Source organism: Mustelus asterias, chromosome 24 (genome assembly GCF_964213995.1).
Source record: "Mustelus asterias chromosome 24, sMusAst1.hap1.1, whole genome shotgun sequence".
NCBI classification, from domain to species: Eukaryota; Metazoa; Chordata; class Chondrichthyes; order Carcharhiniformes; family Triakidae; genus Mustelus; species Mustelus asterias.
In genome coordinates, this window is record NC_135824.1 from 23,905,284 (window position 1) to 23,929,520 (window position 24,237).

A 24,237-nucleotide genomic window follows, 5' to 3' on the forward strand; every position below is an offset into this window, starting at 1 on the left:
TCAGTTTGCACTAACAGTAGCACAGTGGTTAGCTCTGCGGCTGCACAGCTCCAGGGGCCTGGGTTCGATTCCCGGCTTGGGTCACTGTCTGTGTGAAGTTGGCACATTCTCCCCGTGCCTGCGTGGGTTTCCTCTGGGTGCTCCGGTTTCCTCCCACAGTCTAAAGATGTGCGGGTTAGGTTGGTTGGCTATGCTTAAAAAAAAATTGCCCCTTAGTGTCCTGAGATGCGTAGGTTAGAGGTATTAATGGGTGGATATGGGGGGTAGGGCCTGGATGGGATTGTGGTCGGTGCAGACTCGATGGGCTGAATGGCCTCTTTCTGTACTGTAGGGTTTCTATGATTCTAAGTTTCATCAGCACTAAATTTAACCCATCATTGTTGGAATAGACTGTATAAACTTTACTGTAAGGGGGGACTGAGCTGTGGGGATGATAGTCTGGAACATGTCAGGCTCAGTGATGCCTGTCCATTGTGGCTCTCCGCCCTTTGCACCGGAACCAAAGCCATTGTGCCGGAAGGACTGACCCTGGCAACCGCATGCGCGTCCCTTGGCAACGGGCGCCGGTGAAGATGCCGCTGCTGGTCAGGGATTACAGCTGGGATCAGACCGAGAGGCAGCTGTTTATCACGGTGCCGCTGAAGGGGGTGAGGGCCGGGAAAGCGGACATCTTCTGCACAGAGGATTATTTAAAGGTGAGGGGCTCTGGGCTGTGTGTACATCTGCCTTGGACTCAGGGGGCTCAGATTACAAAGTGCCAGGCTATCAGCTTCTCCTATTACTGTGTGCACCTTGGGTGGTTCAAAACCTCAAATGTGAAATCTTATCAAAAACACTTTCTGAAAGTGTAAATGTATTGCATCCACTGGACATCCTTCATTCAGTAAGAGTTTTAACAACACCAGGTTAAAGTCCAACAGGTTTATTTGGTAGCAAAAGCCACACAAGCTTTTGCTACCAAATAAACCTGTTGGACTTTAACCTGGTGTTGTTAAACTTCTTACTGTGTTTACCCCAGTCCAACGCCGGCATCTCCACATCATGACATCCTTCATTCACCATTCCTCAAAAATTATTTTATTCCTAAAAGTACATCACATAACGCAAAAAATACAAGACAGTTCAATTTCTGTCAATTATAATACGTGGCATTCTGAAGTTTCTCTCGAAGTTGCACGTTACATGTAAATGGTGGCACAGCATCTTTGTTCTGCAGTTTTTGTTTGTGTTTCTCTGGATTTCGTACTATCCACTGGATGTTAAAGTATTTCTGTTGTTAAAAAGGGAAATAAATCTACAGTTTGCTCCCTCAGTGTCATAAATAATACTGCACAAATCTCAAGTTATTCAGTAGCATCCCAGATTGCACCAGTTGGTTCGCACTTCTGTTGGTACATGCCTTTCAATTGCATTATTTCATTGTCCAAACTGGCGGTGGAGTTGGCCAGTGATAATCCAAAATCCTCTGAGGTTTATATACATGTATATATCTGAAAACTTACTTATGCTTTTTGGTCGTGACTTGTATTGCATAGCGTGTATATTTTGGTTGGCATTCCCTCTGTGTGGCAACATGATATACCATTGGGGAGAATTCACTGTGAAAGTCATTATTTCACTGTATCCATTTATGAAATTGCTGTGGTGGGCTATCATGTTAAGTAAATGAGAATTTTATACAAAATATCTGCTCCACACCATCCCCACCACCGCTACTTAAATTTACCCTGAAAATGAGGCTAGGTATAAAAAAATTCCCCTCCATTTGTGGGTTTCATACAGGTATTACTCTGCTTTTGGAACTGTGCAAATATGGCCATTCTTTAAGATTAGATTCTGCATCTGATCTGCACCGCACACTAAAAGGAAGTTGATACAATAAATACCATTACTGTGGAAATGTCCTTTGTACTGTTAAATCATCTAAGATATAAAATCACATGGCATGTCACAGGTCAACATTCAAATGTAGCTATTAGAGTTGCCTATTTATTTATCTTTATTGTCATGCAGTGCAAAGCCCATCGGCACTATGCAGTAGTATGAATGAGATAGCAGGGGAACCCTTAAAATATTACCTGTCAACAAGTCATTTAGTAAAATTGCTGACATGCTGATTATAAAATACATTCAATTTAAGGTTTTAGTTTTCGATAAAACTAAAAATGAATTAACTTTGCATAGTTTGAAATTACAAATCTCCTTTTGCCTCCAGATTTTGACTTTTAATGGATTATTTTAAACAGGTGAACTTTCCTCCATTTCTGTTCGAGGTAGTGCTATTTGCTTCTATCGATGAGTCAAAAAGCTCAGCTAAAGTTGGCAATGGTGTTATCATCTTCACCTTGTGTAAGAAAGAATTGGGGATGTGGGAGCAACTTTCAACAGTTGAAGGTGAGGATTTTTGCTTTATGTTGATTCCTGTAGATGAAAATTTGTATGAAATGCGCTGGCAGTGTTGTTTGTGATGATTATTTTAAATCTAGTAGTTATGGCATAATTAGTGTTTTTGCATTGAGCAATCACATTGACTTTTGTTTGATAGTTAGTAAGGAAATGTTGCAGAAAAAGAGGGAGGGTGCAATACTTGCTGCTCAAAAGAACGCTCAAGAAACTGCCGAAGAAAAAGCAATTAGAAAACGAGGAAATGAGAAGTACTCATTGGAAAAGATAATGAAGGTAATTGTTGCAGAACCTGTTAAATATTTAACGTTTCTTCATGTGCACAAGATTATCCATTTAGAATAGAGTTATTGAGAGCATAATTTGGTATAAAACCACTCATTTTCTTAAAATTCAAACCATTATGTGCAACAAAGTTATTAAAGATTTTAAAATGCAGTTCAAGATGGTCAGTGATACAGTAGTATAGTAATTGAGTAATTTCAGTAAAATGAGACAATCCTCCATAATGCAGAAGTCATGCATTTCCTGTAACACTCTTTTCCTGCCATGTGACGATACTATACTATAAGGTATAAACTTAAAACTTCAGAGATGGTAATGAAAGACATCACCAGTATCACCAAACTGAGTGGTGCTCCAGGGAAGTACTAGTTCAATCTCATTAATTAAAATAATGCAAGACTGTACATATAAGCATCTTAATCATGATGAGACTTCTCTCGTATTTGTACTGTAAGGTTGTTGTATTAAGTGGCTTTCAGCTTTATTGCTGGTGTTAAATTCTTTCCTAATCGAATACTGTAATGACTCTGGAAGCCCGACTGGAAAGGAGCGCAGTTTAATACAGAATGCAAGGTAAAACCAGTACCATGTTATTCACTGCCTGGGGCCACAGTTCAGCAGGCCCAGTCCTGGGCCTTTCTTATAAAAGCTTCAGTTCTAACTGGGCAACCACTGCCTGTTACCAGGGGAACTCATACTCAATGAGCCCCACAAGGAAATTAATCATTGAATGATTCCCCATGGACCTCGTGGAGGTTATCACAAATACTATCTATGAATACAAACTGGAAACAAATTACATGCAGGTGTCTGGCTTGCATTCTGTCACACGTTTAGCTCCAGTTTTCATTCTCTAATTCTTACATCTTCCATTTACAAACCTATCGAAGATGAATACTAGACTGATGGTAAGATGGGTCCATTTATGATCGGGGCAGTGGTGTAGTTGTGTTATTGAGGAAGGAATTCTGCTAAATTTATCCCTACAATCACTACCTCCTCTCGCCACTGAATTTGTATAGATTAACATTTGTTCTCTCCACCACACAGTACATCATGCTGCAGTAGCTTTCATTGACTGCTTCCACTGTAAAAAGCTACCTTCATCTCTCCACTTCTGAACTTTGCTTGCTTACACCAGCGGCACATTGGCAAGCAATGCCACCTCACAGCGCCAGGGACCCGGGTTTGATTCCAGCCCTTGGTGACTATTAGTGTGGAGTTTGCACAATCTCCCCTTGTTTGCATGGGTTTCCTCCAGGTGCTCTGGTTTCCTCTCACAGTCCAAAGATGTGCAGGTTAGGTGGATTGGCCATGTTAAATTAACTCTTAGTGTCAGGGGGATTAGAGGGTAAATATGTGGGGTTACGGGGATAGGACCTAGGCGGAATTATTGTTGGTGCAGGCTCGATGGGCCAAATGGCCTCCTTCTGCACTGTAGGGATTCTATGATTCATACACATTTGGATTTTGATTTCCTATGCTAGTTACTAGCACTCCACAAAGTGCCGAAGTAATTTTCACCTCTGCTTTCTCCACCAACATTGCAATGTGTCTCATTCGAGATGTAGACTAATGTTAAGGTGCTCCTGAGTGTCACTGTGAAGCTCAGGTGTATTTGGATATATCACAATCCCAGGTGAACCTTTGAGTGTGTGTTTTAGTCCAAGGGAAGGTCACAAACTATGGAAATTTGGTATAAGCATGATCCATATGGTTAAGAATAATAAACTTACACTAAAACTGTACAGATAGAGGAGGATAACAGAAAACAGATTGAAGAGTTGAAAGAGCAAGAGAGAAGAAAAGCAACCAAAGAGTTGGAAGAATGGAAACAGCAGAAGTATGAAGAAGAGGAACTAAAGAGAAAGGAGGAACTAAAGAAAAAGGAGGAACTAAAGATTGCAAGGCAGAAGATTGAGGCAGAGAAAAGGAGGAGGATGAGGAAGGAAGAAAATAAAATGCAGAATTTTGTCTCAAGAACTCCAAACCAGCATTCTGTTACGGGAGGTAAACCTATTTCAATTTCAATGATTTAATTTCTAAACAGACAATTAATGTGAAGTCTCTCCCTTCCATAGAGCAAAAAATAATTTAAAATGGGATTCAACCGAGTCTTAATAACATTGACAAAAGATTCATTATATGATTTTAAACCAGATGAATTTCAGATTTCTTATTTTAAGGTTATTTTTCACCCTTCGATTGGGTTCTCCCTCTCCCATGCTCTAACTCACTCATGACTGAGAATTTAAGGATAGCTACTGCTGTATGTAACAATGTAACTAGATTGCCAGAATATTCACATGTAAATCATAGGTCTTCCTGGTAGTGGAAGAAAGTGGGATGGAATGACCACTGTGTTACAAGCTTTCCTACACGACTGAACATGGAATTTTAAGAGGTGTGGGGCATGCTAATTGTAATTCAATGGGCAATCAGTAGTCATTCCCAAGAACATTTTGATGTTATGACATTACTAGCTTTATGTACAAAATGGGTGCTTCTTAAGAAACCTGTTAGGCCCTTGTTAAAAACATATTGCCATTTTTCTTAGCAACTGACTTCAACAAAGGGAAGATGAGTTCAGTTGAAGATGGGCTTGATTGATATACCCAGGACAATAGCAACCTTGTGTGAGTGTGTGAACATGCAGCTATAAGGAACGTTGCTGGCATAATGCCTGATTCATGACCCATTTAATATCTAACATGGGCAGCACTGTGTTGTAACAACAGAGCACAGCGACTCAAAAGAAAATGAGCATACATATTCATATACCAAGATCAGCGTTTGCAAATTTCCATGACTTCTTCCTTGAAGGTAATGGGCCATGTTTACGGTAAATTCTGGCAATATAATCTATTAAGATATCATTACGAATTACGCTGTCGATCCTGCGTAGCTAAATAAAGTTTTTTCTTAGCCGCTCAAGCAGTGCATAAGACCTCCATCCATGCAACAGAAAAGTGGTGCTCTGCATTGAAAGGCACCTTTCATTGTAGGACCGACAAAGCCTGCCCGCTGAAAGGGCTGATCCTGCCCAGAACGTATTTTGCATCAAAAGAATCACAGATTTTTAAGGGCAGCCAATAATCTTTTAAGAGCTTTGGTGGCAAAAGTGCTACACTCACAGACTTATTGCATCACATCAAGCAAGCATAATATGCCAGGTGTAACATCTGAAAAGGGAAAATTGGCTGACCTTGCATTATTGGGATTAGCTGACCTCATGGCCCACAGGTGTAGCCAGTGTTTAGTACACAGCAGTCCCAGTGCCACCTTGACATGACTGCATTATCAGCTCCAGTATCATTTGTATAAGTAAAGATAGATAAGGTGGATTAGCACTAACTCTCATTTTTCAGCATTCTACTTGACAATTGATAGGTTCTATGATGTAAAATTCCTTGTTCTGTATCTTCAACACAGGAGTCAGTTACTTCCTGATACGTCTAAAAGTCACATTAAAATAGGTTTCCTTCTCATATTTAAGTTCCTTTCTCTGCAAACAAGGTGTGTAGCCGTTCCTATATGAAAGTATTTAATAGTTAAATTAATTCTAACCATGAATTAATTGCAGGTACAACTGGCAATATATTTACTGAAATCTCCAAGGAAGAAATCATCCCAGGTCCTCGTCCAGCTGGCAATATTCAGATAAACTTCACACCACGTGTTTTTCCTACTGCGCTGAGAGAATCTCTTATTGCTGAGGAGGAGGAGGTAAGGGTTTTGTAAAAATGAATACATTTCCTTAAACACATGCCACAATTAACTGAGATTGATATTTATACATTGTTAATTCCATTGATTTGGTAGCTCACATAATCGGTTAAAATATCAATCTGGAGATGAGTTTCAAATTAAATAAATTGAAAGGGAAGGGCGTCATGGTGGCCCAGTGGTTAGCACTGATGCCTCACAGCGCCAGGGACCCGGGCTCGATTCCGGCCTCGGGTGACTGTCTATGTGAAGCTTGCATGTTCTCCCTGTCTGCATGAGTTTCCTCCAGGTGCTCCTGTTTCGTCCCACAGTAGAAAGATGTATAGGTTGAGTGGATTGACCATGCTAAATTGCCCCTTCATGTCCCAAGATGTGTAGGTTAGGGGATTAGCAAGGTAAATGTGTGGGGTTACGGGGATAGGGGGAGGTGGGGGTGCCTGGGTGGGATGCTGTGTCAGAGAGTTGGTGCAGACTTGATAGGCTGAATGGTCTCCTTCTGCAATGTAGGGATTCTATTCTATTCTATGAAATTATGGTTGTTCCCTATTGATTTTTATAAAGCCTGTTATGTGTTGGGAATCAATAGAATTTCTAATTTATTTTACAATTTTGTTGCCTATTTCTCTCCTTCGTAGATGCTCATGTACTTACACACACTTCCCCATCAGCAGAACGAATAGGCAGGTTGTTTCTGGGGCTCTGCCGTTGCGAGTTTATTATGGCTTGGAGGAACTCTGCACTGAACTTACACTGAAGTTTTTCCCTGGTTAATTTTGTGTCTCACATCTGCTCATTGCCTGGTGGTCCAGGTAAATTCTAGGCACTCACTGTGTGAGGAATCCTGGATGTGATTATCTGTGGTGCTGTTGATTGGTGTGCTGTTTGCTACACAAGCTTTCTGGTTTCATTTAATCTTGATCATTGGTCATGTATATATTATGACAGAAAATCTAGGATGCAATAAAACTTTACACTTAATATAGTACTTACATGATTACATAGAGTGTATATGCTAAGTTGATAAAGCAGTTCCATACAGTGGTCTCATAAGATATCTTAAATTTTCATTGTATGGTATATTGTATCTGAACTAAGATTCTTCATTGGTTTACAGTGGTTAAGAAAACAGGCAGAAGCTAGACGAGCTAAAAATGCAAATATTGCTGAACTTAAAGACCTGAAGGAAGAGGAAAAAAATCCAGACTGGCTAAAGGATAAAGGGAAGTAAGTTATGACAATATTTTAAGTCATTAATTTGAATTTGAAAAGAACTTCACACCTCAACAGCTCATCGGTAAAATGCAAGGAACAGCACCAACTTCTTTTGACCTCACAAAGCCTTAACTCTGTCAATAGTGAAGACTCATGGGATATCCTTCTAAAACTTGGCTGCCCTCAGAAATTTGTCGCCATCCTCCACCTGCTCCATGTTAACACGCAAGCCACAATCCTCCTAATGCAACTGTCACAGATCAAACAAGGCTGTGTCATTGCAACAATCTCTTTTCCATCTTCCTCGCTCCAATACTGTATGGGAAGCTGGTTAGCCGAGGCAGTCTTCCATCCATAACCAAAATCATTCCATGCTTTAATCATTGAATTCCATCATGTCGATGATGCTTGAGTGTGTACTCACGTAAAGTCTGAGCTCCAGGTCATTGTCAACTCCTTCTCTGAAGCATTTGAGAAAGTGGGTCTATCATGAAATACCCAGAAAACTCAGGTCCTCTTTCAGTGAGCTCCCACAGCACAATGCCTCCCCCATCATTGATTAAGATCAGTGGAGAGATCCTAGACAATGTGGGCCATTTCTATATCTGGGGAGCTCCTCTCAACAAAGGCAGACATAGATGATGAAATTCATCATCACCTCCAATGTGCCAGCTACATCTTTGGAAAAGAGTACTTGAGGACCAGGATCTCAAACCCACATTTGCGATCATGGTTTACATTGTGATCCTCACGCTCCTATATGCTTTGGGGACTTGAACAACCTTCCACAGACACCTCAAAGCACTGGAGAAGTACCATCAGTGGTTCCTTCACAAGATCCTCCAAATTTGGTGGCAAGAAAGTCAGTCCAACGGCAGTGTCCTCTCCCATGCCAACTTTTTAAAATTCTTTCCACGGGATGTGGGCATTACGGGCTAGGCCAACATTTATTGTCCATCCTTACTTAATAGCCCTTGAGAAGGCATTGGTGAGCCACTTTCTTGAACAGCTGCTGTCCATGTGGTGTAGGCACCTCCAAATGTGTAGTGCTCCCTCAGGATTGCACTGCTGTGTCAGTCTAGGTATAGTGCTCAAGACTCTGGTGTGGGGTTTGAATGGACAGCATTCTGACTCAGAAGCGAGAGTGCTACCATTTGGTCAAGGAATCATTCCTGCATTACTCAAAACATATGGTTTTGAGTGTGCACTCATGTAAAGTCTGAGCTCCAGGTCATTGAAGAAAAACATATGGTTTTGAGTATGGTTTCTATGGTTTCTATAAGTGCAGGTCAGTGGGACTAGGCAAAAAATGGTTCGGCACAGACAAGAAGGGCCAAAAGACCTGTTTCTGAGCTGCAATTTTCTATGGTTTCTATGGTTTCTATAGACTGCTCTTTGACTTTTCCTGTGTTATCTTGGTTTGCTTAACTGAAATCCTTCATGATTAAATTCCAGTCTTTTTAAAGGTTCAGTCTGTGATCTGCAAAGAATATTTTCCTTTATATCAGCTACCCAGGTGGTTGGAACTTATTTTCCGTTCAGAATTTGAGCAGTCCTACAATTAGTCTTGCTGTCCTTGGAAAATTATGCAGGAGTGGGTGTTAGATGATGAAAGAACGTACTCAGCTATGTAACCCTCTACATTCAAATGATTTATTAACAGTGACTGGTCTCTTACATAAAGACGTGGCACTTGGAAAACAATGCAATGATTTGCTTATTATGTGTATCCTCTGAAAGACATTCTGGAACCTGTCACATGATGTTGCCTACTAAACAATGACTAACTGCAATGAGAGACCTTAATTTATGGCAGTTAACACTTTGCTAGCCGATGAAGGTCTGACTAGCTTATCTGTAATAAACTTCAAATCAGGTTATCATAACTATTCAAATGTTATTTTCCTTTTTTTAGCAAGCTGTTTGCATCAGGAGATTATCTTGCAGCTATTAATGCCTATAACCTGGGAATACAATTGAATAACAAACTTCCAGTCTTGTACCTGAACCGGGCTGCAAGCCACCTTAAACTAAGAAATTTACACAAAGCCATTGAAGACTCCTCCAAGGTTAGTTCACATTCAGGTTCTGGGAAATTGATTAACACTAATTAATTAGATTAAGGCAAAAATTAACCATGGTTCAGTTCATTTTTACATTTGGGAACCTTCCTGTTTTTGACTAAGGATCAGTCACAAATATTAAGGCGATTCATACTTTACTGTTCATTTATTTGTCCCACTTCTTATACTTAATCTTATTTTTTCTGGAACACGTCACTTCCTGACTCAGGATAAATAGGCGACAGACACTTTCCCTCAATTCTGCCAGTGCAACTCACTAAATTAAAGATGGCAAGAGCATCTACCCCAAAATGACATAGTTCTCTTTAAGTACATAGATTAAGTTCTCGTGATGTCACTGGGACTGGATCTGTTATTTTAATCAGTGGCTTGAAGGAGCCGTGCTTGCCTCTCTGGTACACGAACTTTTAAATCACATCCCACTCTTAGAAAATGTTTACCACTGATTTTTGAAACAAAATGGAATCTAGCTCTTATTTTATATCTTTTTATTTGTTTAAGTACCAAGTTTATTTTTTCCCTTTAGGCACTTGATTTGTTAACTCCTGCTGTTCCAGACAATGCAAACAGCAGACTGAAGGCCCACATTAGAAGAGGGGCAGCATTTTGTGAATTGGAATTATATGTGGAGGGTAAGAGAACATTTTAGTAATTAGTTACACTAGAAATTGTGGAAACGTATAATTGGCAGATGTTGGAGTTAAAATTTGGCTGCACCAGTTTTCCCTTTTCCAGCTTATTCCTTCTTTCCTGACTTATTTGTGAAGGCACTAGTTAACAGAGCCTTTATGTCATTCAGACAATATTTCAAGCATAGTAACTGTGGTAGCGTGGCCCCTTTAAGAGGGCAATCCCTGAGGGCCAGGTGATCCGGCTGGACCCTATGGAGTGTTGAGGTGGGAAACTGAGCCAATCGGGTGTTAAGGGGAGTATCCCGGGTCAGGGAGGACCCTTCGGTTGGTGCCAGGGAGAAGTGGAGATTAGTTGAATTGTTAATTCTGTCAGACCCTTTGTTGTAAATAATTGTTTATAGTTGGTAATAAACCCGTCTATACTTTTAGCCACATCAAGTTGCCCTCAATTTATGACAGTAGAGAACCAAGTATCTTTCATAATAAATGGTAATTGCAGTCAGCAACATACTAGTGCATAGCCTTTTCCTGCTGTTTCTCTCTGTCCATCCCTGTTTCTGTCTCTCACTCTCACTTCTATAAGTAATTTCTTATAATGTCACAAGGAGTGAGAGGAGAAAAAACTTCACCTTTTCCCAACACAGCTTGTCTATCTAAACCTTTACAAACTCACGTAGGAAAGTGGATCTATGGGATTTAAGTGTGTGTGCGATTGTCAGTGTTGGTGGACGATGCAATTTTGGGATGTGCTATAACCAAATTTCAACTCCCATTGTTGAAGATCAACAGAAACACGCTCAGAAAGTGTGCAACACCTGCAATTGCTTCTTCAACATGATCTATAATCCTGACAATTGTTTTCCTTTTCCTCATCTGCCACCTCAGCTCAGATCATGCAACCCAGTACATTCTGGGGATTCAGGCTGAACATTTCCTGACCTTTGTGGCTCAGTATCACATCACAACAGTTTTGATTTATTCACTGGGTGCTTTTAATTATGCTCTGACAGGCCTTCAGGATTATGAAGCTGCTCTGAAGATTGACCCAAGCAACCAGACAATACAAGAAGATGCAGAGAAGATACGTCATGTGATTCAAGGAACACCTCCCGATTCCTAAAAACCAAGTGAGGAGTGTCAGAGACTTACTGATAGTTTAGTTCTACCTTTCACCCTTTTCTTGATCACATACATTGTATTCAGGGGTTGTAATACATGCAAAGCCTCAATCCAAACCACAGTAAGAAGTCTCACAACAGCAGGTTAAAGTCCAACAGGTTTATTTGGTAGCACGAGCTTTTGGAGCACTGCCCCTTCATCAGTAGAGTGAAGAGTTGGGTTCACAAGCAGGGTAGATACAGGCACAGACTCAATTTACAAGATAATAGTTGGAATGTGAGTCTTAACAGGTAATCAAGTCTTTACAGGTACAGACAATGCGAGCGGAGAGAGGGTTAAGCACAGGTTAAAGAGGTGTGAATTGTCTCCAGCCAGGACAGCTGGTGAGAATTTGCAAGCCCGGGCAAGTCATGGGGGTTACAGATAGTGTGACATGAACCCAAGATCCTGGTTGAGGCCGTCTTCATGTGTGCGGAACTTGGCTATCAGTTTTTGCTCGGCGATTCTGCATTGTCGTGTGTCGTGAAGGCCGCCTTGGAGGCTGAATGCCCTTGACTGCTGAAGTGTTCCCCGACAGGAAGGGAACACTCCTGCTTGGTGATTGACAATGTGAAGACTTGATTACCTGTTAAGACTCGCATTCCAACTATTATCTTGTAAATTGAGTCTGTGCCTGTATATGCCCTGTTTGTGAACCCAACTCTTCACTCACCTGATGAAGGAGTAGCGCTCTGAAAGCTTGTGCTACCAAATAAACCTGTTGGACTTTAACCTGGTGTTGTGAGACTTCTTACTGTGCCCACCCCAGTCCAATGCCGGCATCTCCACATCAATCCGAACGAGACTTTGATTTTCTGAAGAAAACCTGAATTTGGATCAGTTTGAACTGAAAGGTGCAGAGAATACTTAAGACACTGTTGGGCATTAATTGTTGATGCTTTTTTGCACTTCCTCATTCTTTGAGAGAGAAGACTTTTTACTTCCATGATATTCTCGTCACGAATTGAGTATGCGCTTCACTAAAATGAGGATAGAATACTTAATCATATACCTGATTATAGAGTGGTTGATAAAGTTGTTCTATTGGGTCCTCACCTACTCTAGGAAGTCTCTGGTCAAAACTCCCAATGGCAAATTACTCACCCACGTGACTTTATAATGGCTTTGTCTCTGCTAAGAAATACTACTCTTTGAAGTTACACATTGGAGTCTTCAGTGAACCTTGTGAAAGCTTAGTGAAAAGCTGCCCATTCAGATTCCAACTGGACTACCATGACTGCTGAGTAATTTTATTAATTAAAGTATCTGAGTGGAAGGTTAAGATAAAATCAACCTTAGTTGTGATGCCCAATGATAAGGTAGCAGCCACTAAAGTAAAGGGCTGAATTTTAACGTGTCGGAGCAGGTATTGTTTAAAACTGCTGAAACAGACAGCGTGTTGGGAAGCTGGCTCCAATCCAACAACTTCCACATTTCACTACAGCATCTTAGGTGGCATGTGAACAAACCCCTCGGGAAAGGTAGAGTGTCAATTTTAATATGCTAATTGGTCAATTAATGCATTTTAACTGTGGATCTATGGGTTTCCCAAACTTCCTGGAACTTGCCTATGAAAGTAAGGTGAGTGCACAGTGGCAATTGAGAGGACATGACAGGGAAGTGTGCCAATGAAAACTCTTAGCTGCTGTTTTGCCTGCTTGTGTGAAAGACGTTGTTCGCAGTATTTGTGCTAAGAGGCAACTTTGACGATTACTTTGGCAACCTGGGAGGTTTGTATTCCTGACCCGCGTTTTGGAACTCTGAGCTATCAGGTCAACATGGGTCCTTTATGGTTGATGCACGATTAAATCACTCAGGAGGCTGGATCGTACCCGGGAAATAAAGGCTTTTATTAGTAACAAGAATGGAGCATACTGCATAACGATACAATCCCAGACTAAAGGGTCACCAGGCAGTGCAGTGACCTTTATACTCCTACAGGTAGGCGGAGCCAACCGGAGTGTACCACAGAACAATACCAACAGGTAGAACACCCCAACCCTAACCCCAACAGTGACAACAGTAACATATGTACAAGTACCCATAGTGCTAACCATCTGTGGTTTAGTACCCACAGTGGTAACCATCTATGGTTCACCACAATGGTCTATAACTTTGGATCTCAGATGAGGACCAACAAGAGCAACAACCTACTCCTCACAGACCTGCAGCTCCACTGGAGAGAGGTGGCAAGCAGAAAGGTGCAGCTCATGGGAAGACATTCCTATCGCCACAGGGTCCACCCATGGAGTTCCCAAATGTTGGATGAACAGTTTCAGGAGGCTGAGAGCTTCATGTCAGGCAGTGGCAGAGCTTGCTGGAAACGTATCTGTTGCCAATCGAACTTGGCGACCATGCTTTACTGCTGGCTGTCAAAGTCACTATCATCCTTAATGTTTGTTTCTGGATTCTTCAAGGCTGTGCTGGAGACATTTGTAGTCAGTGGCCCACAAATGCATAAGGTGGGTGCCTGATGGCTTGTTAGCCAGGGCAGGCAATTATGTCAATTTTGCTGGTCTTGATGCCAGTCCGAATAAACGGGCATTTGGGTTTGAGATTCTGACTGACTTCCAATAGGTTCAGTGTGGCATCAACTATCTGCATGTGGGAGTTAAGGAACTGCAACACAAGAGAATTCAATCTATTATCCTTCCCAAGGCTCACTTGCACTTACTTCCCTGCAGGCAATGAGCTGGACAGCACTTTGCTGCAGATCACTGGGGTATGGTTGGCCAAGGCTAGGGTATCATAACATCCTGCTTAAGGTGACATTCAAAGTTTGCAAACCATGGTGAGGGTCTGCATACCCTTGTTTGATGCTCCATGTAGGTGGCCCACTGAGGTTCCCAGTATCACAGATGCCAATCTTCATCTTTAGCCAATTGAACGCACTTCATGTGAAGTCAAGAACTGGCTGAAGGCACTGGATACTGCAAAGTTTATGGGCCCTTACAACATCCCGGCAATAGTACTGAAGACTTATGCTCCAGAACGAGCTGTGCCCCTAACCAAATTGTTCCAGGACAGTTATAATTAATTTACCCAACAATATGGAAAATTGCCCAAGTATGTCATAGAACAGTACAGCACAGAACAGGCCCTTCGGCCCACGATGTTGTGCCGAGCTTTATCAGAAACCAAGATCAAGCTATCCCACTCCCTATCATCCTGGTTTGCTCCATGTGCCTATCCAATAACCGCTTAAATGTTCCTAAAGTGTCTGACTCCATTATCACTGCAGGCAGTCCATTCCACACCCCAACCACTCTCTGCGTAAAGAACCTACCTCTGATATCCTTCCTATATCTCCCATCATGAACCCTATAGTTATGCCCCCTTGTAATAGCTCCATCCACCCGAGGAAATAGTCTTTGAACGTTCACTCTATCTATCCCCTTCATCATTTTATAAACCTCTATTAAGTCTCCCCTCAGCCTCCTCCGCTCCAGAGAGAACAGCCCTAGCTCCCTCAACCTTTCCTCATAAGACCTACCCTCCAAACCAGGCAGCATCCTGGTAAATCTCCTCTGCACTCTTTCCAGCGCTTCCACATCCTTCTTATAGTGAGGTGACCAGAACTGCACACAATATTCCAAATGTGGTCTCACCAAGGTCCTGTACAGTTGCAGCATAACCCCACGGCTCTTAAACTCCAACCCCCTGTTAATAAAAGCTAACACACTATAGGCCTTCTTCACAGCTCTATCCACTTGAGTGGCAACCTTTAGAGATCTGTGAATATGGACCCCAAGATCTCTCTGTTCCTCCAGTCTTCAGAACCCTACCTTTGACCCTGTAATCCACATTTAAATTAGTCCTACCAAAATGAATCACCTCACATTTATCAGGGTTAAACTCCATTTGCCTTTTTTCAGCCCAGCTTTGCATCCTATCTATGTCCTGTTCACAAAAAGCAGGACAATTACTTGCCTGCCAAATATCACCCCACCAGTCTCCTCTCGAACATCAGCAAGGAGGTAGAAGGTTTAATTGACAGTTCTATCAAGTGGCACTTGCACAGGAATCTGCTCACTGATACTGAATTTGAGTTCTGCTAGGTGCTGGTAGTTCTTGGAAGCCTGCCATCTCCTCACTTTGCCTCATGCTTGCAGAGTGGTATCCCTCAAGCTATATGTAACAAATTCTCTCTCTCTACTGAAGAGAGATGCCTTTGGTTCTTTGTGGATTATGTTTAATTACCTTATATCAAGTCAACATGCATGATGTTTGTTTGCTGTGTGATATTTAGTTCTGTCACCAGGTAGCCAGGAGGTCCTCATCTGTTAGGGTCAGACACATTGAAGTTCCACCAATGTCCAATGCCTCATTCTCTGGAGTGTCAATTGAGAGATGACTGGGGGCCACCACTGTGGCTCTCTCATGCTTTGTGCTCTCTTTGCAAGGAGGGAGAGAAGAGACCGATGAGTGAGAGTAATGGCATGTGTTAGACAAATGAATTGTAACTAAGGAAAGGCATGACATTGCATAAAAGATGAGGGTGTGTGTCAGAGGTGGATGGACAGGAGGAGATGCATGCGATGACAGAGAAAGGTAGGTGTACCTGCAAGGTAATTTGGTGTTGAGTGGTGCTGGACTATGGTTGAGAAAGTAGAGCAAGGGGATTGGGGTGATACACACGCCAGCATGTGAGTGAAATAGCATTGTACGCACCTCCCCTGTCTTGCTTATGTTATTGAATTCATGAGCTTGGCATTGGGATCCTGCTGCTGAACATGTGGGTTACACCCAGCCACAGCTTCTTCGTAGTTTTTGATGTGGTGATACTGGAATGCTTGAAGCCTGAGCTTGCTGAGTTCAGTTTCCTTGTGGAATCATTGGCTTCCCCGATGAGCACTAATCCATGGCCATCTCTCTGGCTCCCAGTCCTGAGCAACATTCCACCCCTCACATAAGGAGGGGGATTGCAATAAGAAAGCTCCAGGAGAATGTTTACATCAATCCAAGCCTGCTGCTACACAAAGGCCTTACCGATCCATCTGCTGCTCATTTCCCATCACACCAGCCGAGCCAAGGAATAACAGCAGAAGCCTTATGGCAGCAGCAATCAAACCATCACACCACCACTCAAAATCATTTCCTCATCACAGATCCCACAGCCCACCCACCCAGCTGCAATTTGCTCTGCTAACATTGGGCACTCCTCAACCATTTCTGCACTGGCCAAGGCCTTTGTGCAGCAAATTGGCACAAATGGAGCCTTGCTGGGAATCCCTGCAGCTGTGGTGTATCCCAATCGATGACGTGCACCATTGAAGACTACCCCCTGACAAAATTCAGCAGAGGGCTCAGAGAGCTTCATTTAGTCACTGTGGATTGCCTGGTGTGCAGTAATCTCCAACCTATTGCCTGGCTTGGTGATTACTGCAAACCCTAAAAAAACAACTTCTTTGTTCCATTGGCAAGTTTCATCCTCCTGACAAGAGCTAACTAACAGTGTTTCGCTATGGGCCCCTTCAGCCTCCAGCTTCACATCCAGGGAGGCATCACTGAAACAAGGCATAGTCTTTGAACTTCTAGATTCAATTCTGCCAGTACCTTTTGTTGTGTTTCCAACTCCAAAATCCATCAAATTGCCAGGTTGGAGTATCCCTTTAAGTACTGGAGTTGAAATTGACTCAAGTAGGTCATCACTAAACTGGCTCACGCTGATTGGTTAGAATACCAGAATGATGCAATGCAGTGACTGGAATCCAATGGAATCCTTGTTCCTAGCAAGTTGGGAACTTAAAATCTAACTGCAGGTTTCAGAGACCAGCAGAAATGTACCCCAGAAGAAGTCATTGCAAACTGCATTTTGTGTAATCTCACTATGAATTCAACACACTCTGTCTAAATACATGCTAGGACTAAACAAAGCTAAAGCTTTTATACCAATGTGGCTGTTTAGATACCATAACACTACATATGCAATTTCAGACAAACGGTACTGCTTTTGACATTTATAAATTAACAATTACAAAATCCACATACATTTTTGGAGTAACTCCTCAAATAACATCATGAAAGCTTTAGTCAGACAGAATAATAATGCGGTGCTAGTAGTTATTTTGAACATCATTCAACAAAAACTTTAATGTTTCCACATATTGGCGATTGTTTCAAAGCCCGATCAACAGCTGAGATTAATAGAGTCTTTCGGTCAAACACCATAGTGTACTTGCTTTAGTTTTAAGTGAATGTGGAATGATAATTTGGAACGTTGCATTGTTTCTACTGCCATTTTGCCATTGTTGTATTTTTAAAGATGTTTTAAACTGGAAGGTTTAATTGAATAATGAAATGAGATAACCCAGCTGGAGCAGAAGACGTGTTATAAGGAGAATGTGGAAACGAGAAAAATAAAATTATTATTTAAAGAGGAAAAGGACTGCAATGCATCAGAGTGTATTCCATGTTTTCAATAACACAGAAATACTCAACAAAAGAAATCGGCTGACAAGCCAGGAGAGAATGAGATTCAGGACAAACTGTTGGAAGATATAGTTCGGAGGCAGAGGACGAAACGAGGAGACAACGTTGACACTAAACTGCTGCTGGACTAAGGTGATCAGATCTTATTCTGAAAGAATCTAATGAACTTTGGCAGGAACCCTTATTTGTTGTTAATCATTACCATTTTATTTTTAAAAACCTTCCAAAATATGTACCACGGTATTTTAATTATAAATGTAATATATTAAGTTGAACTGAATCTAGCAAGTGTTATACTTTGGTAATCTTGGTAACTGTTGTTCTTTAATTATTAAATTGACTGCTATTATCTTGTTTATTGTGTCTGTCAAGTGTCTGATACTTCAGAATTCCATTCCAATTCTCATCCCGCATCTGGTGGCGCACTAAAGCTTTTATGTGTTTCCATAGTGAGTTATAAGTCGTCAGTCTGTCGCCAAAGGCTTATAGCTTGAGGGGCATCACTCTGCATCAAGCATGGCTGACCAGGAGTCCCTCCTGCTCTTGCTGCCTGCCATTGGCATGTCTGCTATTGGTTGCATTATGAACGTACCTTCCTTGGCCATCAAATCCTGGGTGCAACTCAAACCTGGAGCTTCTGGCTCAGAGGCAGGGACGCTACCCACTGCGTCACAAGCTATACCTCAGAATAGGAAAGATGTGTTGCTTGTTCACATAGTGGTGTGTTGTATTAGTAGCTGAATAATGCTTGATTTTTTAATGTGAATGGGTTTATATTGGATGACTCAGAGGAGGTTAAGTCAGCATTTTATACAGTAACTCAGATGGATTAAGTTCTAATACTTCTCTTTCAATAATATTCTGGCATCTCTGAGACAGTTGGTCCAGGATAACAATGAACATTTTTACTCTCTGGGTGGGATTTTCCTCCCTGCTGCGCACTGATCACTGGCGGCGGATCTTATGGTCCCACCATTGTCAATGGGGTTTCCTGTTGATTGCACCCCTCGCAGCTGGAAAACCCGTGGTGGGGTGTAGCATCGGCAGGACTGTAAGATCCCACCAGCGTAAACTGCAGCAAGATTTCAGCGTATACATTTACCAGTAACTGATGGTGGAAGGCAGTAGTGTGTGAATTAGTTCTGGAATTTAAATTTCATCACTGAATTGTCACATTTCCATTCTGTGAGAGAGGTATGCCTAGTTGGCAGAATACCCATTTTTGGCCTTTTTAACTTAAATAATAGAATAACTTAAACACTCTTTGCTTACTAGCATTCAAACATGATGTACTCTAAAACAGTCAGGTTTGGCAGATGCATGATATATGGGGCAGGGTTTTTCAGGTGGTAGGATTTCCCACCCTGTCATCTGAACCGGCGGTGAGGAACACATTTCTGAAGATATGGGAGTAGGGCCTGGGTGGGATTGTGGTCAGTGCAGACTCGATGGGCCGAATGGCCCCTTTCTGTACTGTAGGGTTTCTATGATTCTATGAATGTTAATTGGCTGGAGTTGGGAATTTCATTCCTCATTAGAGCAAAAGTCCTGCCTCGGAGCTGCCGGCCAATCTGATTGGCTGGCAACTCTATTGTCCCAGCAGTGCTGGTGGCACCAGTAGCCAACGCTGGAACTAAACGCAGTCCCCAGATTCTAAATCCTGGAGTCCAGGCCAGTTAAGTGCACAGGGTCTGAGGAGGGCTGATGAGGCTGGGTTGTGGGAGTGGTGTTAGGAAAAGGGGGTGTAGAAGCCTGGGGGTGGGAGCGGGAAGGAGCACCTGTGGGGGAGCTGACCTTTGGTGCCATGTGGAAGGGGGCCCTTGAGGGAGATGCCCCCCACTTCCTGTCCAAGACCTGTGCTTCTCCCTTGCTCCTCAACTCCTCCCACCAGCCTCAGAACCTCAAATTTTTAAAAATACATTTATGGGATGTGAGCGTCGCTGACTGGGCCAGCATTTAATGCCCACCCCTAATTGCTCACCATTTCAGAGGGCATTTGAGAGTCAACCACATTGCTGTGGATCACATGTAGGCCAGACCGGGTAAGGATGGCAGATTTCCTTCCCTAAATGACATTAGTGAACCAGATTGGTTTTATGACAATCGACAATGGTTTCATGGTCGTTAGACTTTTAATTCCAGATTTTGTATTAAATTCAAATTTCACGATCTGCCATCCAATACCTGATGACAATGTTAACTGATATATCTAAGGTTATACCCACAAATCATTTGAAATCATTTTAGATTTGAGAATATAGAGATATTTTATTGAACAACAAGTTCCATAACTAATACAAAAGCATGTTTGTAGCCATCTGTGCGTCATTTTTGAAATGTATTCATGGGATGTGGTATTAGTGGCAAGGCCAACATATATTGCCCATCTCTATTGTCCTCAAGGTGGTCCTTGAGATAATGGTGGTGAGTCGCCGCTGTCTTGAACTGGTGCAGGTTAAGATACACACATTGTGCTGTTGGGGAAGGGGAGTTCCAGGATGTTAACCTAATGACAATGAAGAAACGGTGACATATTTCCAAATCAGACGGTCTAATAACTCCTGGCTGTGTTAGGACATTTTTGATTACATTTGTCTTAACAACCTAGTGATACATATTATTTCTAACAATCAGGGTGCACGGTGACTGTTTATCCCACTATGTAAATCTGTTGGTTATTTAAGTACCTCATGCAGGATGAAAATAATGCTATTCTTTAAGCATTTAATGTGAACACTATTTTGAGGAGTGCATCTTCTTAAAATAACCAATTTTTAAGCTAAAAAACATAATAAAAAAACATAACCCAGAGAAAAGCCACAAATGCAGATTAAAAATACCCTGGTTTTGTTGTAACCACCTCTTCGTAACCATACAATAATACAGTAACAGGAAAGGACCAGTAATTGCTCTCAGTCGTGAAACTATTCTTTAACTTCGATTCTGCAAATGGCAACGGAAATTTATTTTCTATGCAGGTTGAGTTGTATTTAAATAATAGCTATCAGTCTTAGACCGGAAGCCTCAATGTTACTTCAAGCCAAGTGCTCCCTGTTTTTGGTTTCTGGAGCTTCAATTCATAGAATCATAGAATCCCTACAGTGAAGAAGGAGGCCATTTGGCCCATCAAGTCTGCACCAACGATAATGACACTCAGGCCCTATGCCCATAACTCCACATATTTACCTTGCTAATCCCCCTGACACTAAGGGGCAATTTAGCATGGCCAATCAACCTAACCCACACATCTTTGGACTGTGGGAGGAAACCGGAGCACTCGGAGGAAACCCACGTAGACATGGGGGAACGTGCGAACTCCACACAGTCACCTGAGGCCGGAATTGAACGTGGGTCCCTGGCGCTGTGAGGCAGCAGTGCTAAGCACTGTGTCACCGTGCGGCCCATCAGCAGAGGTCCTCACTTAGCAGTTAGAACTTCAATGCTTAGAGTGCGTGCAAGATGATGCACACTACCTAAACATTTAAAAGAACTCAGCCTTCCCATTTATCAAACTGACTTCGACAGCACACTGGAGTTGTAGTCCACGCAGCATTAAAGAATTGTGTGCAACCATCTTGCAATCTAGAGTGCAGCCAGAACCAGAACCTGACTTTAAACCATACCTTTAGCATTGGTGCAACATTAAAGTTGTAGCATAAACAGACACTTAGTGATATTTTCATGTAAAAAATGTATTTTTACATACTAACAGATTCTCAGTGACATTGCTCATGACAGTTGAATTATAGGCTGTTTTCTATTAGAGCTGTCATCAACAATGTTTGATTTGGAAAATGTCACAGGAAGTAAGTGTGACATTTTTGGAGGTGCATCGCACATGCAAGAATTTTAATATATTAATGAGAAAGAGCAGGACCAACAAAATGGGAGTAGGAATAGTATATCTTTAAATAATAGGATGGGGCTGGAAAGTATTTTTTAATTGACGGAGGTATTTTAAAATTAAATAATATAAACAATATTGGTATTTCAGAACGTAGATGATCACAGGTTGGAAAGAAAGACCTAAACAAACTGTCCGGTATAGAACAGGAAGTAGGAGCTTATAAACACCTGAAATAAAGTCTGGAGCTATTTTGCCTAAATTACAAACATAAAGATATTGGACAGAATAGAAATGGAAGGGGAGTGGGAGCTGTGGGGTGGGGAATGAAAAAACAGATCAGAGCAGACAGTGGGTCTGAAGGTAGTTTAATTCTAATAATTCCAACGTAGAAAGAGGAGTGAGGCAGAACTGCCTAAGCGACTAAGAGGAGGGAGTGGGGCCTAAACAAACAATGAGATGCAGTCAAGAACAAGAATGTAACCTAAAGCAGGGTGTGACTTGGAAGGGAGATATTGTTCTGAAGTGATTGTCACAGAGTAAGGTTACTGCTGAAAAAAGATATATTTTGTTGAAGCTTTTCATCTTGTACTCATCAGGACATTTTGCAAGAATACAAATCCAGGGAAGACAACAAATGTATACTGAATGAGAGTGCTGATTAGTTGGCAAGTCGACTACTGAACGACTAAATGGTTAGGAGAGAGAAGTGATTTTGAGCTGAGACACTTCTAAAATTTAAACGTAACAGTGCTGTTCCTCAGAATCTGTGTCCTGCATTACATTGGCCAGGGCAGGTAGAGTGTAAAGTGGATGCAAAGTGAAGGTGCAACAGCACTATCTAGTGCAGGGGATCTGTAAGACTTTATATTAAAAACATGCATGTGATTGCTAGTTCTTTATATTTTAAATGTTGGGCCTCTCTGTATTCTTCTAACTGCTGCCTTATCAAGCATAACTGAAAGAAATTTTGACACAAGAATAAAGTTATACATAGATACGCACAAAGGATTTATACACACATATTCATATATATGAACATAAATTCCAGTTCTGCTCATTCTCTTCCAAAAATCTCCTCTAAATAGTTCTATTCACTATGCCAGCTCTCCGACATATATTATCATAGTATTTCTTCCTGTTGAGTATCACAAAATCATGTGCACTCATGAACCCAAGCCACCTTTGCTCTTCAAGCAACAAATCAAAATGGAAGTAAATTATGCACTCTGTTCTTATCCGAACTAGTATTCAGGGAGCAGTTACGGTACATCCCACCACTTTGGAGAACTGCAGAGAAGGACTGCGATAATGGTTTGTAGACAGAAGGTGCACTTTCGCAAGTCGGTTGGTTAGACCCATATGCCGCAGAGGTGGTTCTGTAGAGAGGGTTTTGAGGTTTAACGAATGGAACTGGGGAATACGATGGTGTTGGGATCTTTGCCGTGCAAGAAAAGATAGGGTTTCCTGGATTCATACAGGGAGACCACAGCTTCTCCTTGGTTTCTACCTTTGTAGCAACGGCAGGGATGGGATCATCCTCATTCGTTTCCTTTCTTTGCTCGACCATTGGAGCCAAAGATTGATTATAATCATCTCTCACCGGGCCTTCACACTCATCCTTTTGAGCGATGGATATGTTGAGATCATTGCACACACTGTCTTCACATTGCTTTACAGTAAAGGATGGATTGAAATCATCCTGCAGCTCATTCTGAACCACCTGAGCATGGGATGAATCAAGATGGTCACACATGTCGTCTTTAGATTCAACTTTAGGAGCCAAGGGCGGATTGAGATCATCGCAGATTGAGTCTTCAACCTCAACCTTCTCAGCAAGTGAAGCAAGATTAACATCACATGAAGGGCCAGCCTTTAATGCAAAGGGTAGTTTAAGATGATCACACACCGAGTCTTTAAAGTGAACCTTTCGAGCGAGGGGTGGATTGATTTCATTTTTGGGCGCGACCTTTGGAGCAAAGGAGGGCGGCTCATCGTCACACGTTGGGTCTGTAAATTGGACCTTTCGAGTCGCTGGACTACAGCTCATGCTTCCTTTAAGCAGGTGGGTCGGGATCTTTCCAGGCGCAGCAGTCACCTCTCTGGGACGTTCATCGATTTCTCCAGCTCCCTGTGACCCAACCATCGGCTTGGTAATGCAATGGCAGGGTGTGTGTGTGTGCAACAGGGGACGGGGTGATGCTAGTTGTAAGCAATGCAGTCAGCTGGTCGCCACTCTGTGTATCCATTTCCCTCTGCGGTTGCCATGGATCCATTGTTCGGCTCGAGCTGTGGCAGCGCTGCCTTGGTAACGGTGCCTGATTGACCGCTGGGGATGACGCGCGCCCGTCGCGCGGGGCGGAGGGCTGGCGGGGAGGATGCCGGGAGTTGTAGTCCGGGTGACGGCAGGGTGGCTGGGACTGCAAGTCCCACAATGCGGCGCGCCGCACGCCTGCGCACT

At 42.2% G+C, this 24,237-nt stretch overlaps 1 protein-coding gene across 1 annotated transcript; it reads left to right on the forward strand.

The window, feature by feature from the left end:
* The first annotated feature begins 572 nt into the window (after positions 1 to 572).
* Positions 573 to 18,194, forward strand: dnaaf4 (dynein axonemal assembly factor 4). Its single transcript, XM_078241027.1, has 10 exons — positions 573 to 695; positions 2,247 to 2,394; positions 2,546 to 2,679; positions 4,440 to 4,698; positions 6,272 to 6,414; positions 7,529 to 7,638; positions 9,542 to 9,695; positions 10,237 to 10,342; positions 11,353 to 11,469; positions 17,766 to 18,194. The coding sequence occupies exons 1-9, from the start codon at positions 573 to 575 to the stop codon at positions 11,460 to 11,462; spliced, it is 1,287 nt and encodes a 428-aa protein (XP_078097153.1). The 3' UTR covers positions 11,463 to 11,469; positions 17,766 to 18,194.
* The last annotated feature ends 6,043 nt before the right edge of the window (positions 18,195 to 24,237 follow it).

Coding starts and splice junctions, on each gene's coding strand:
- dnaaf4 (XM_078241027.1), top strand. CDS start 573: ATGCCGCTGCTGGTCAGGGATTACAGCTGGGATCAGACCGAGAGGCAG. Junction 2,395..2,545: donor GCAACTTTCAACAGTTGAAG/GTGAGGATTTTT, acceptor TTTGTTTGATAG/TTAGTAAGGAAATGTTGCAG. Junction 10,343..11,352: donor ATTGGAATTATATGTGGAGG/GTAAGAGAACAT, acceptor ATGCTCTGACAG/GCCTTCAGGATTATGAAGCT.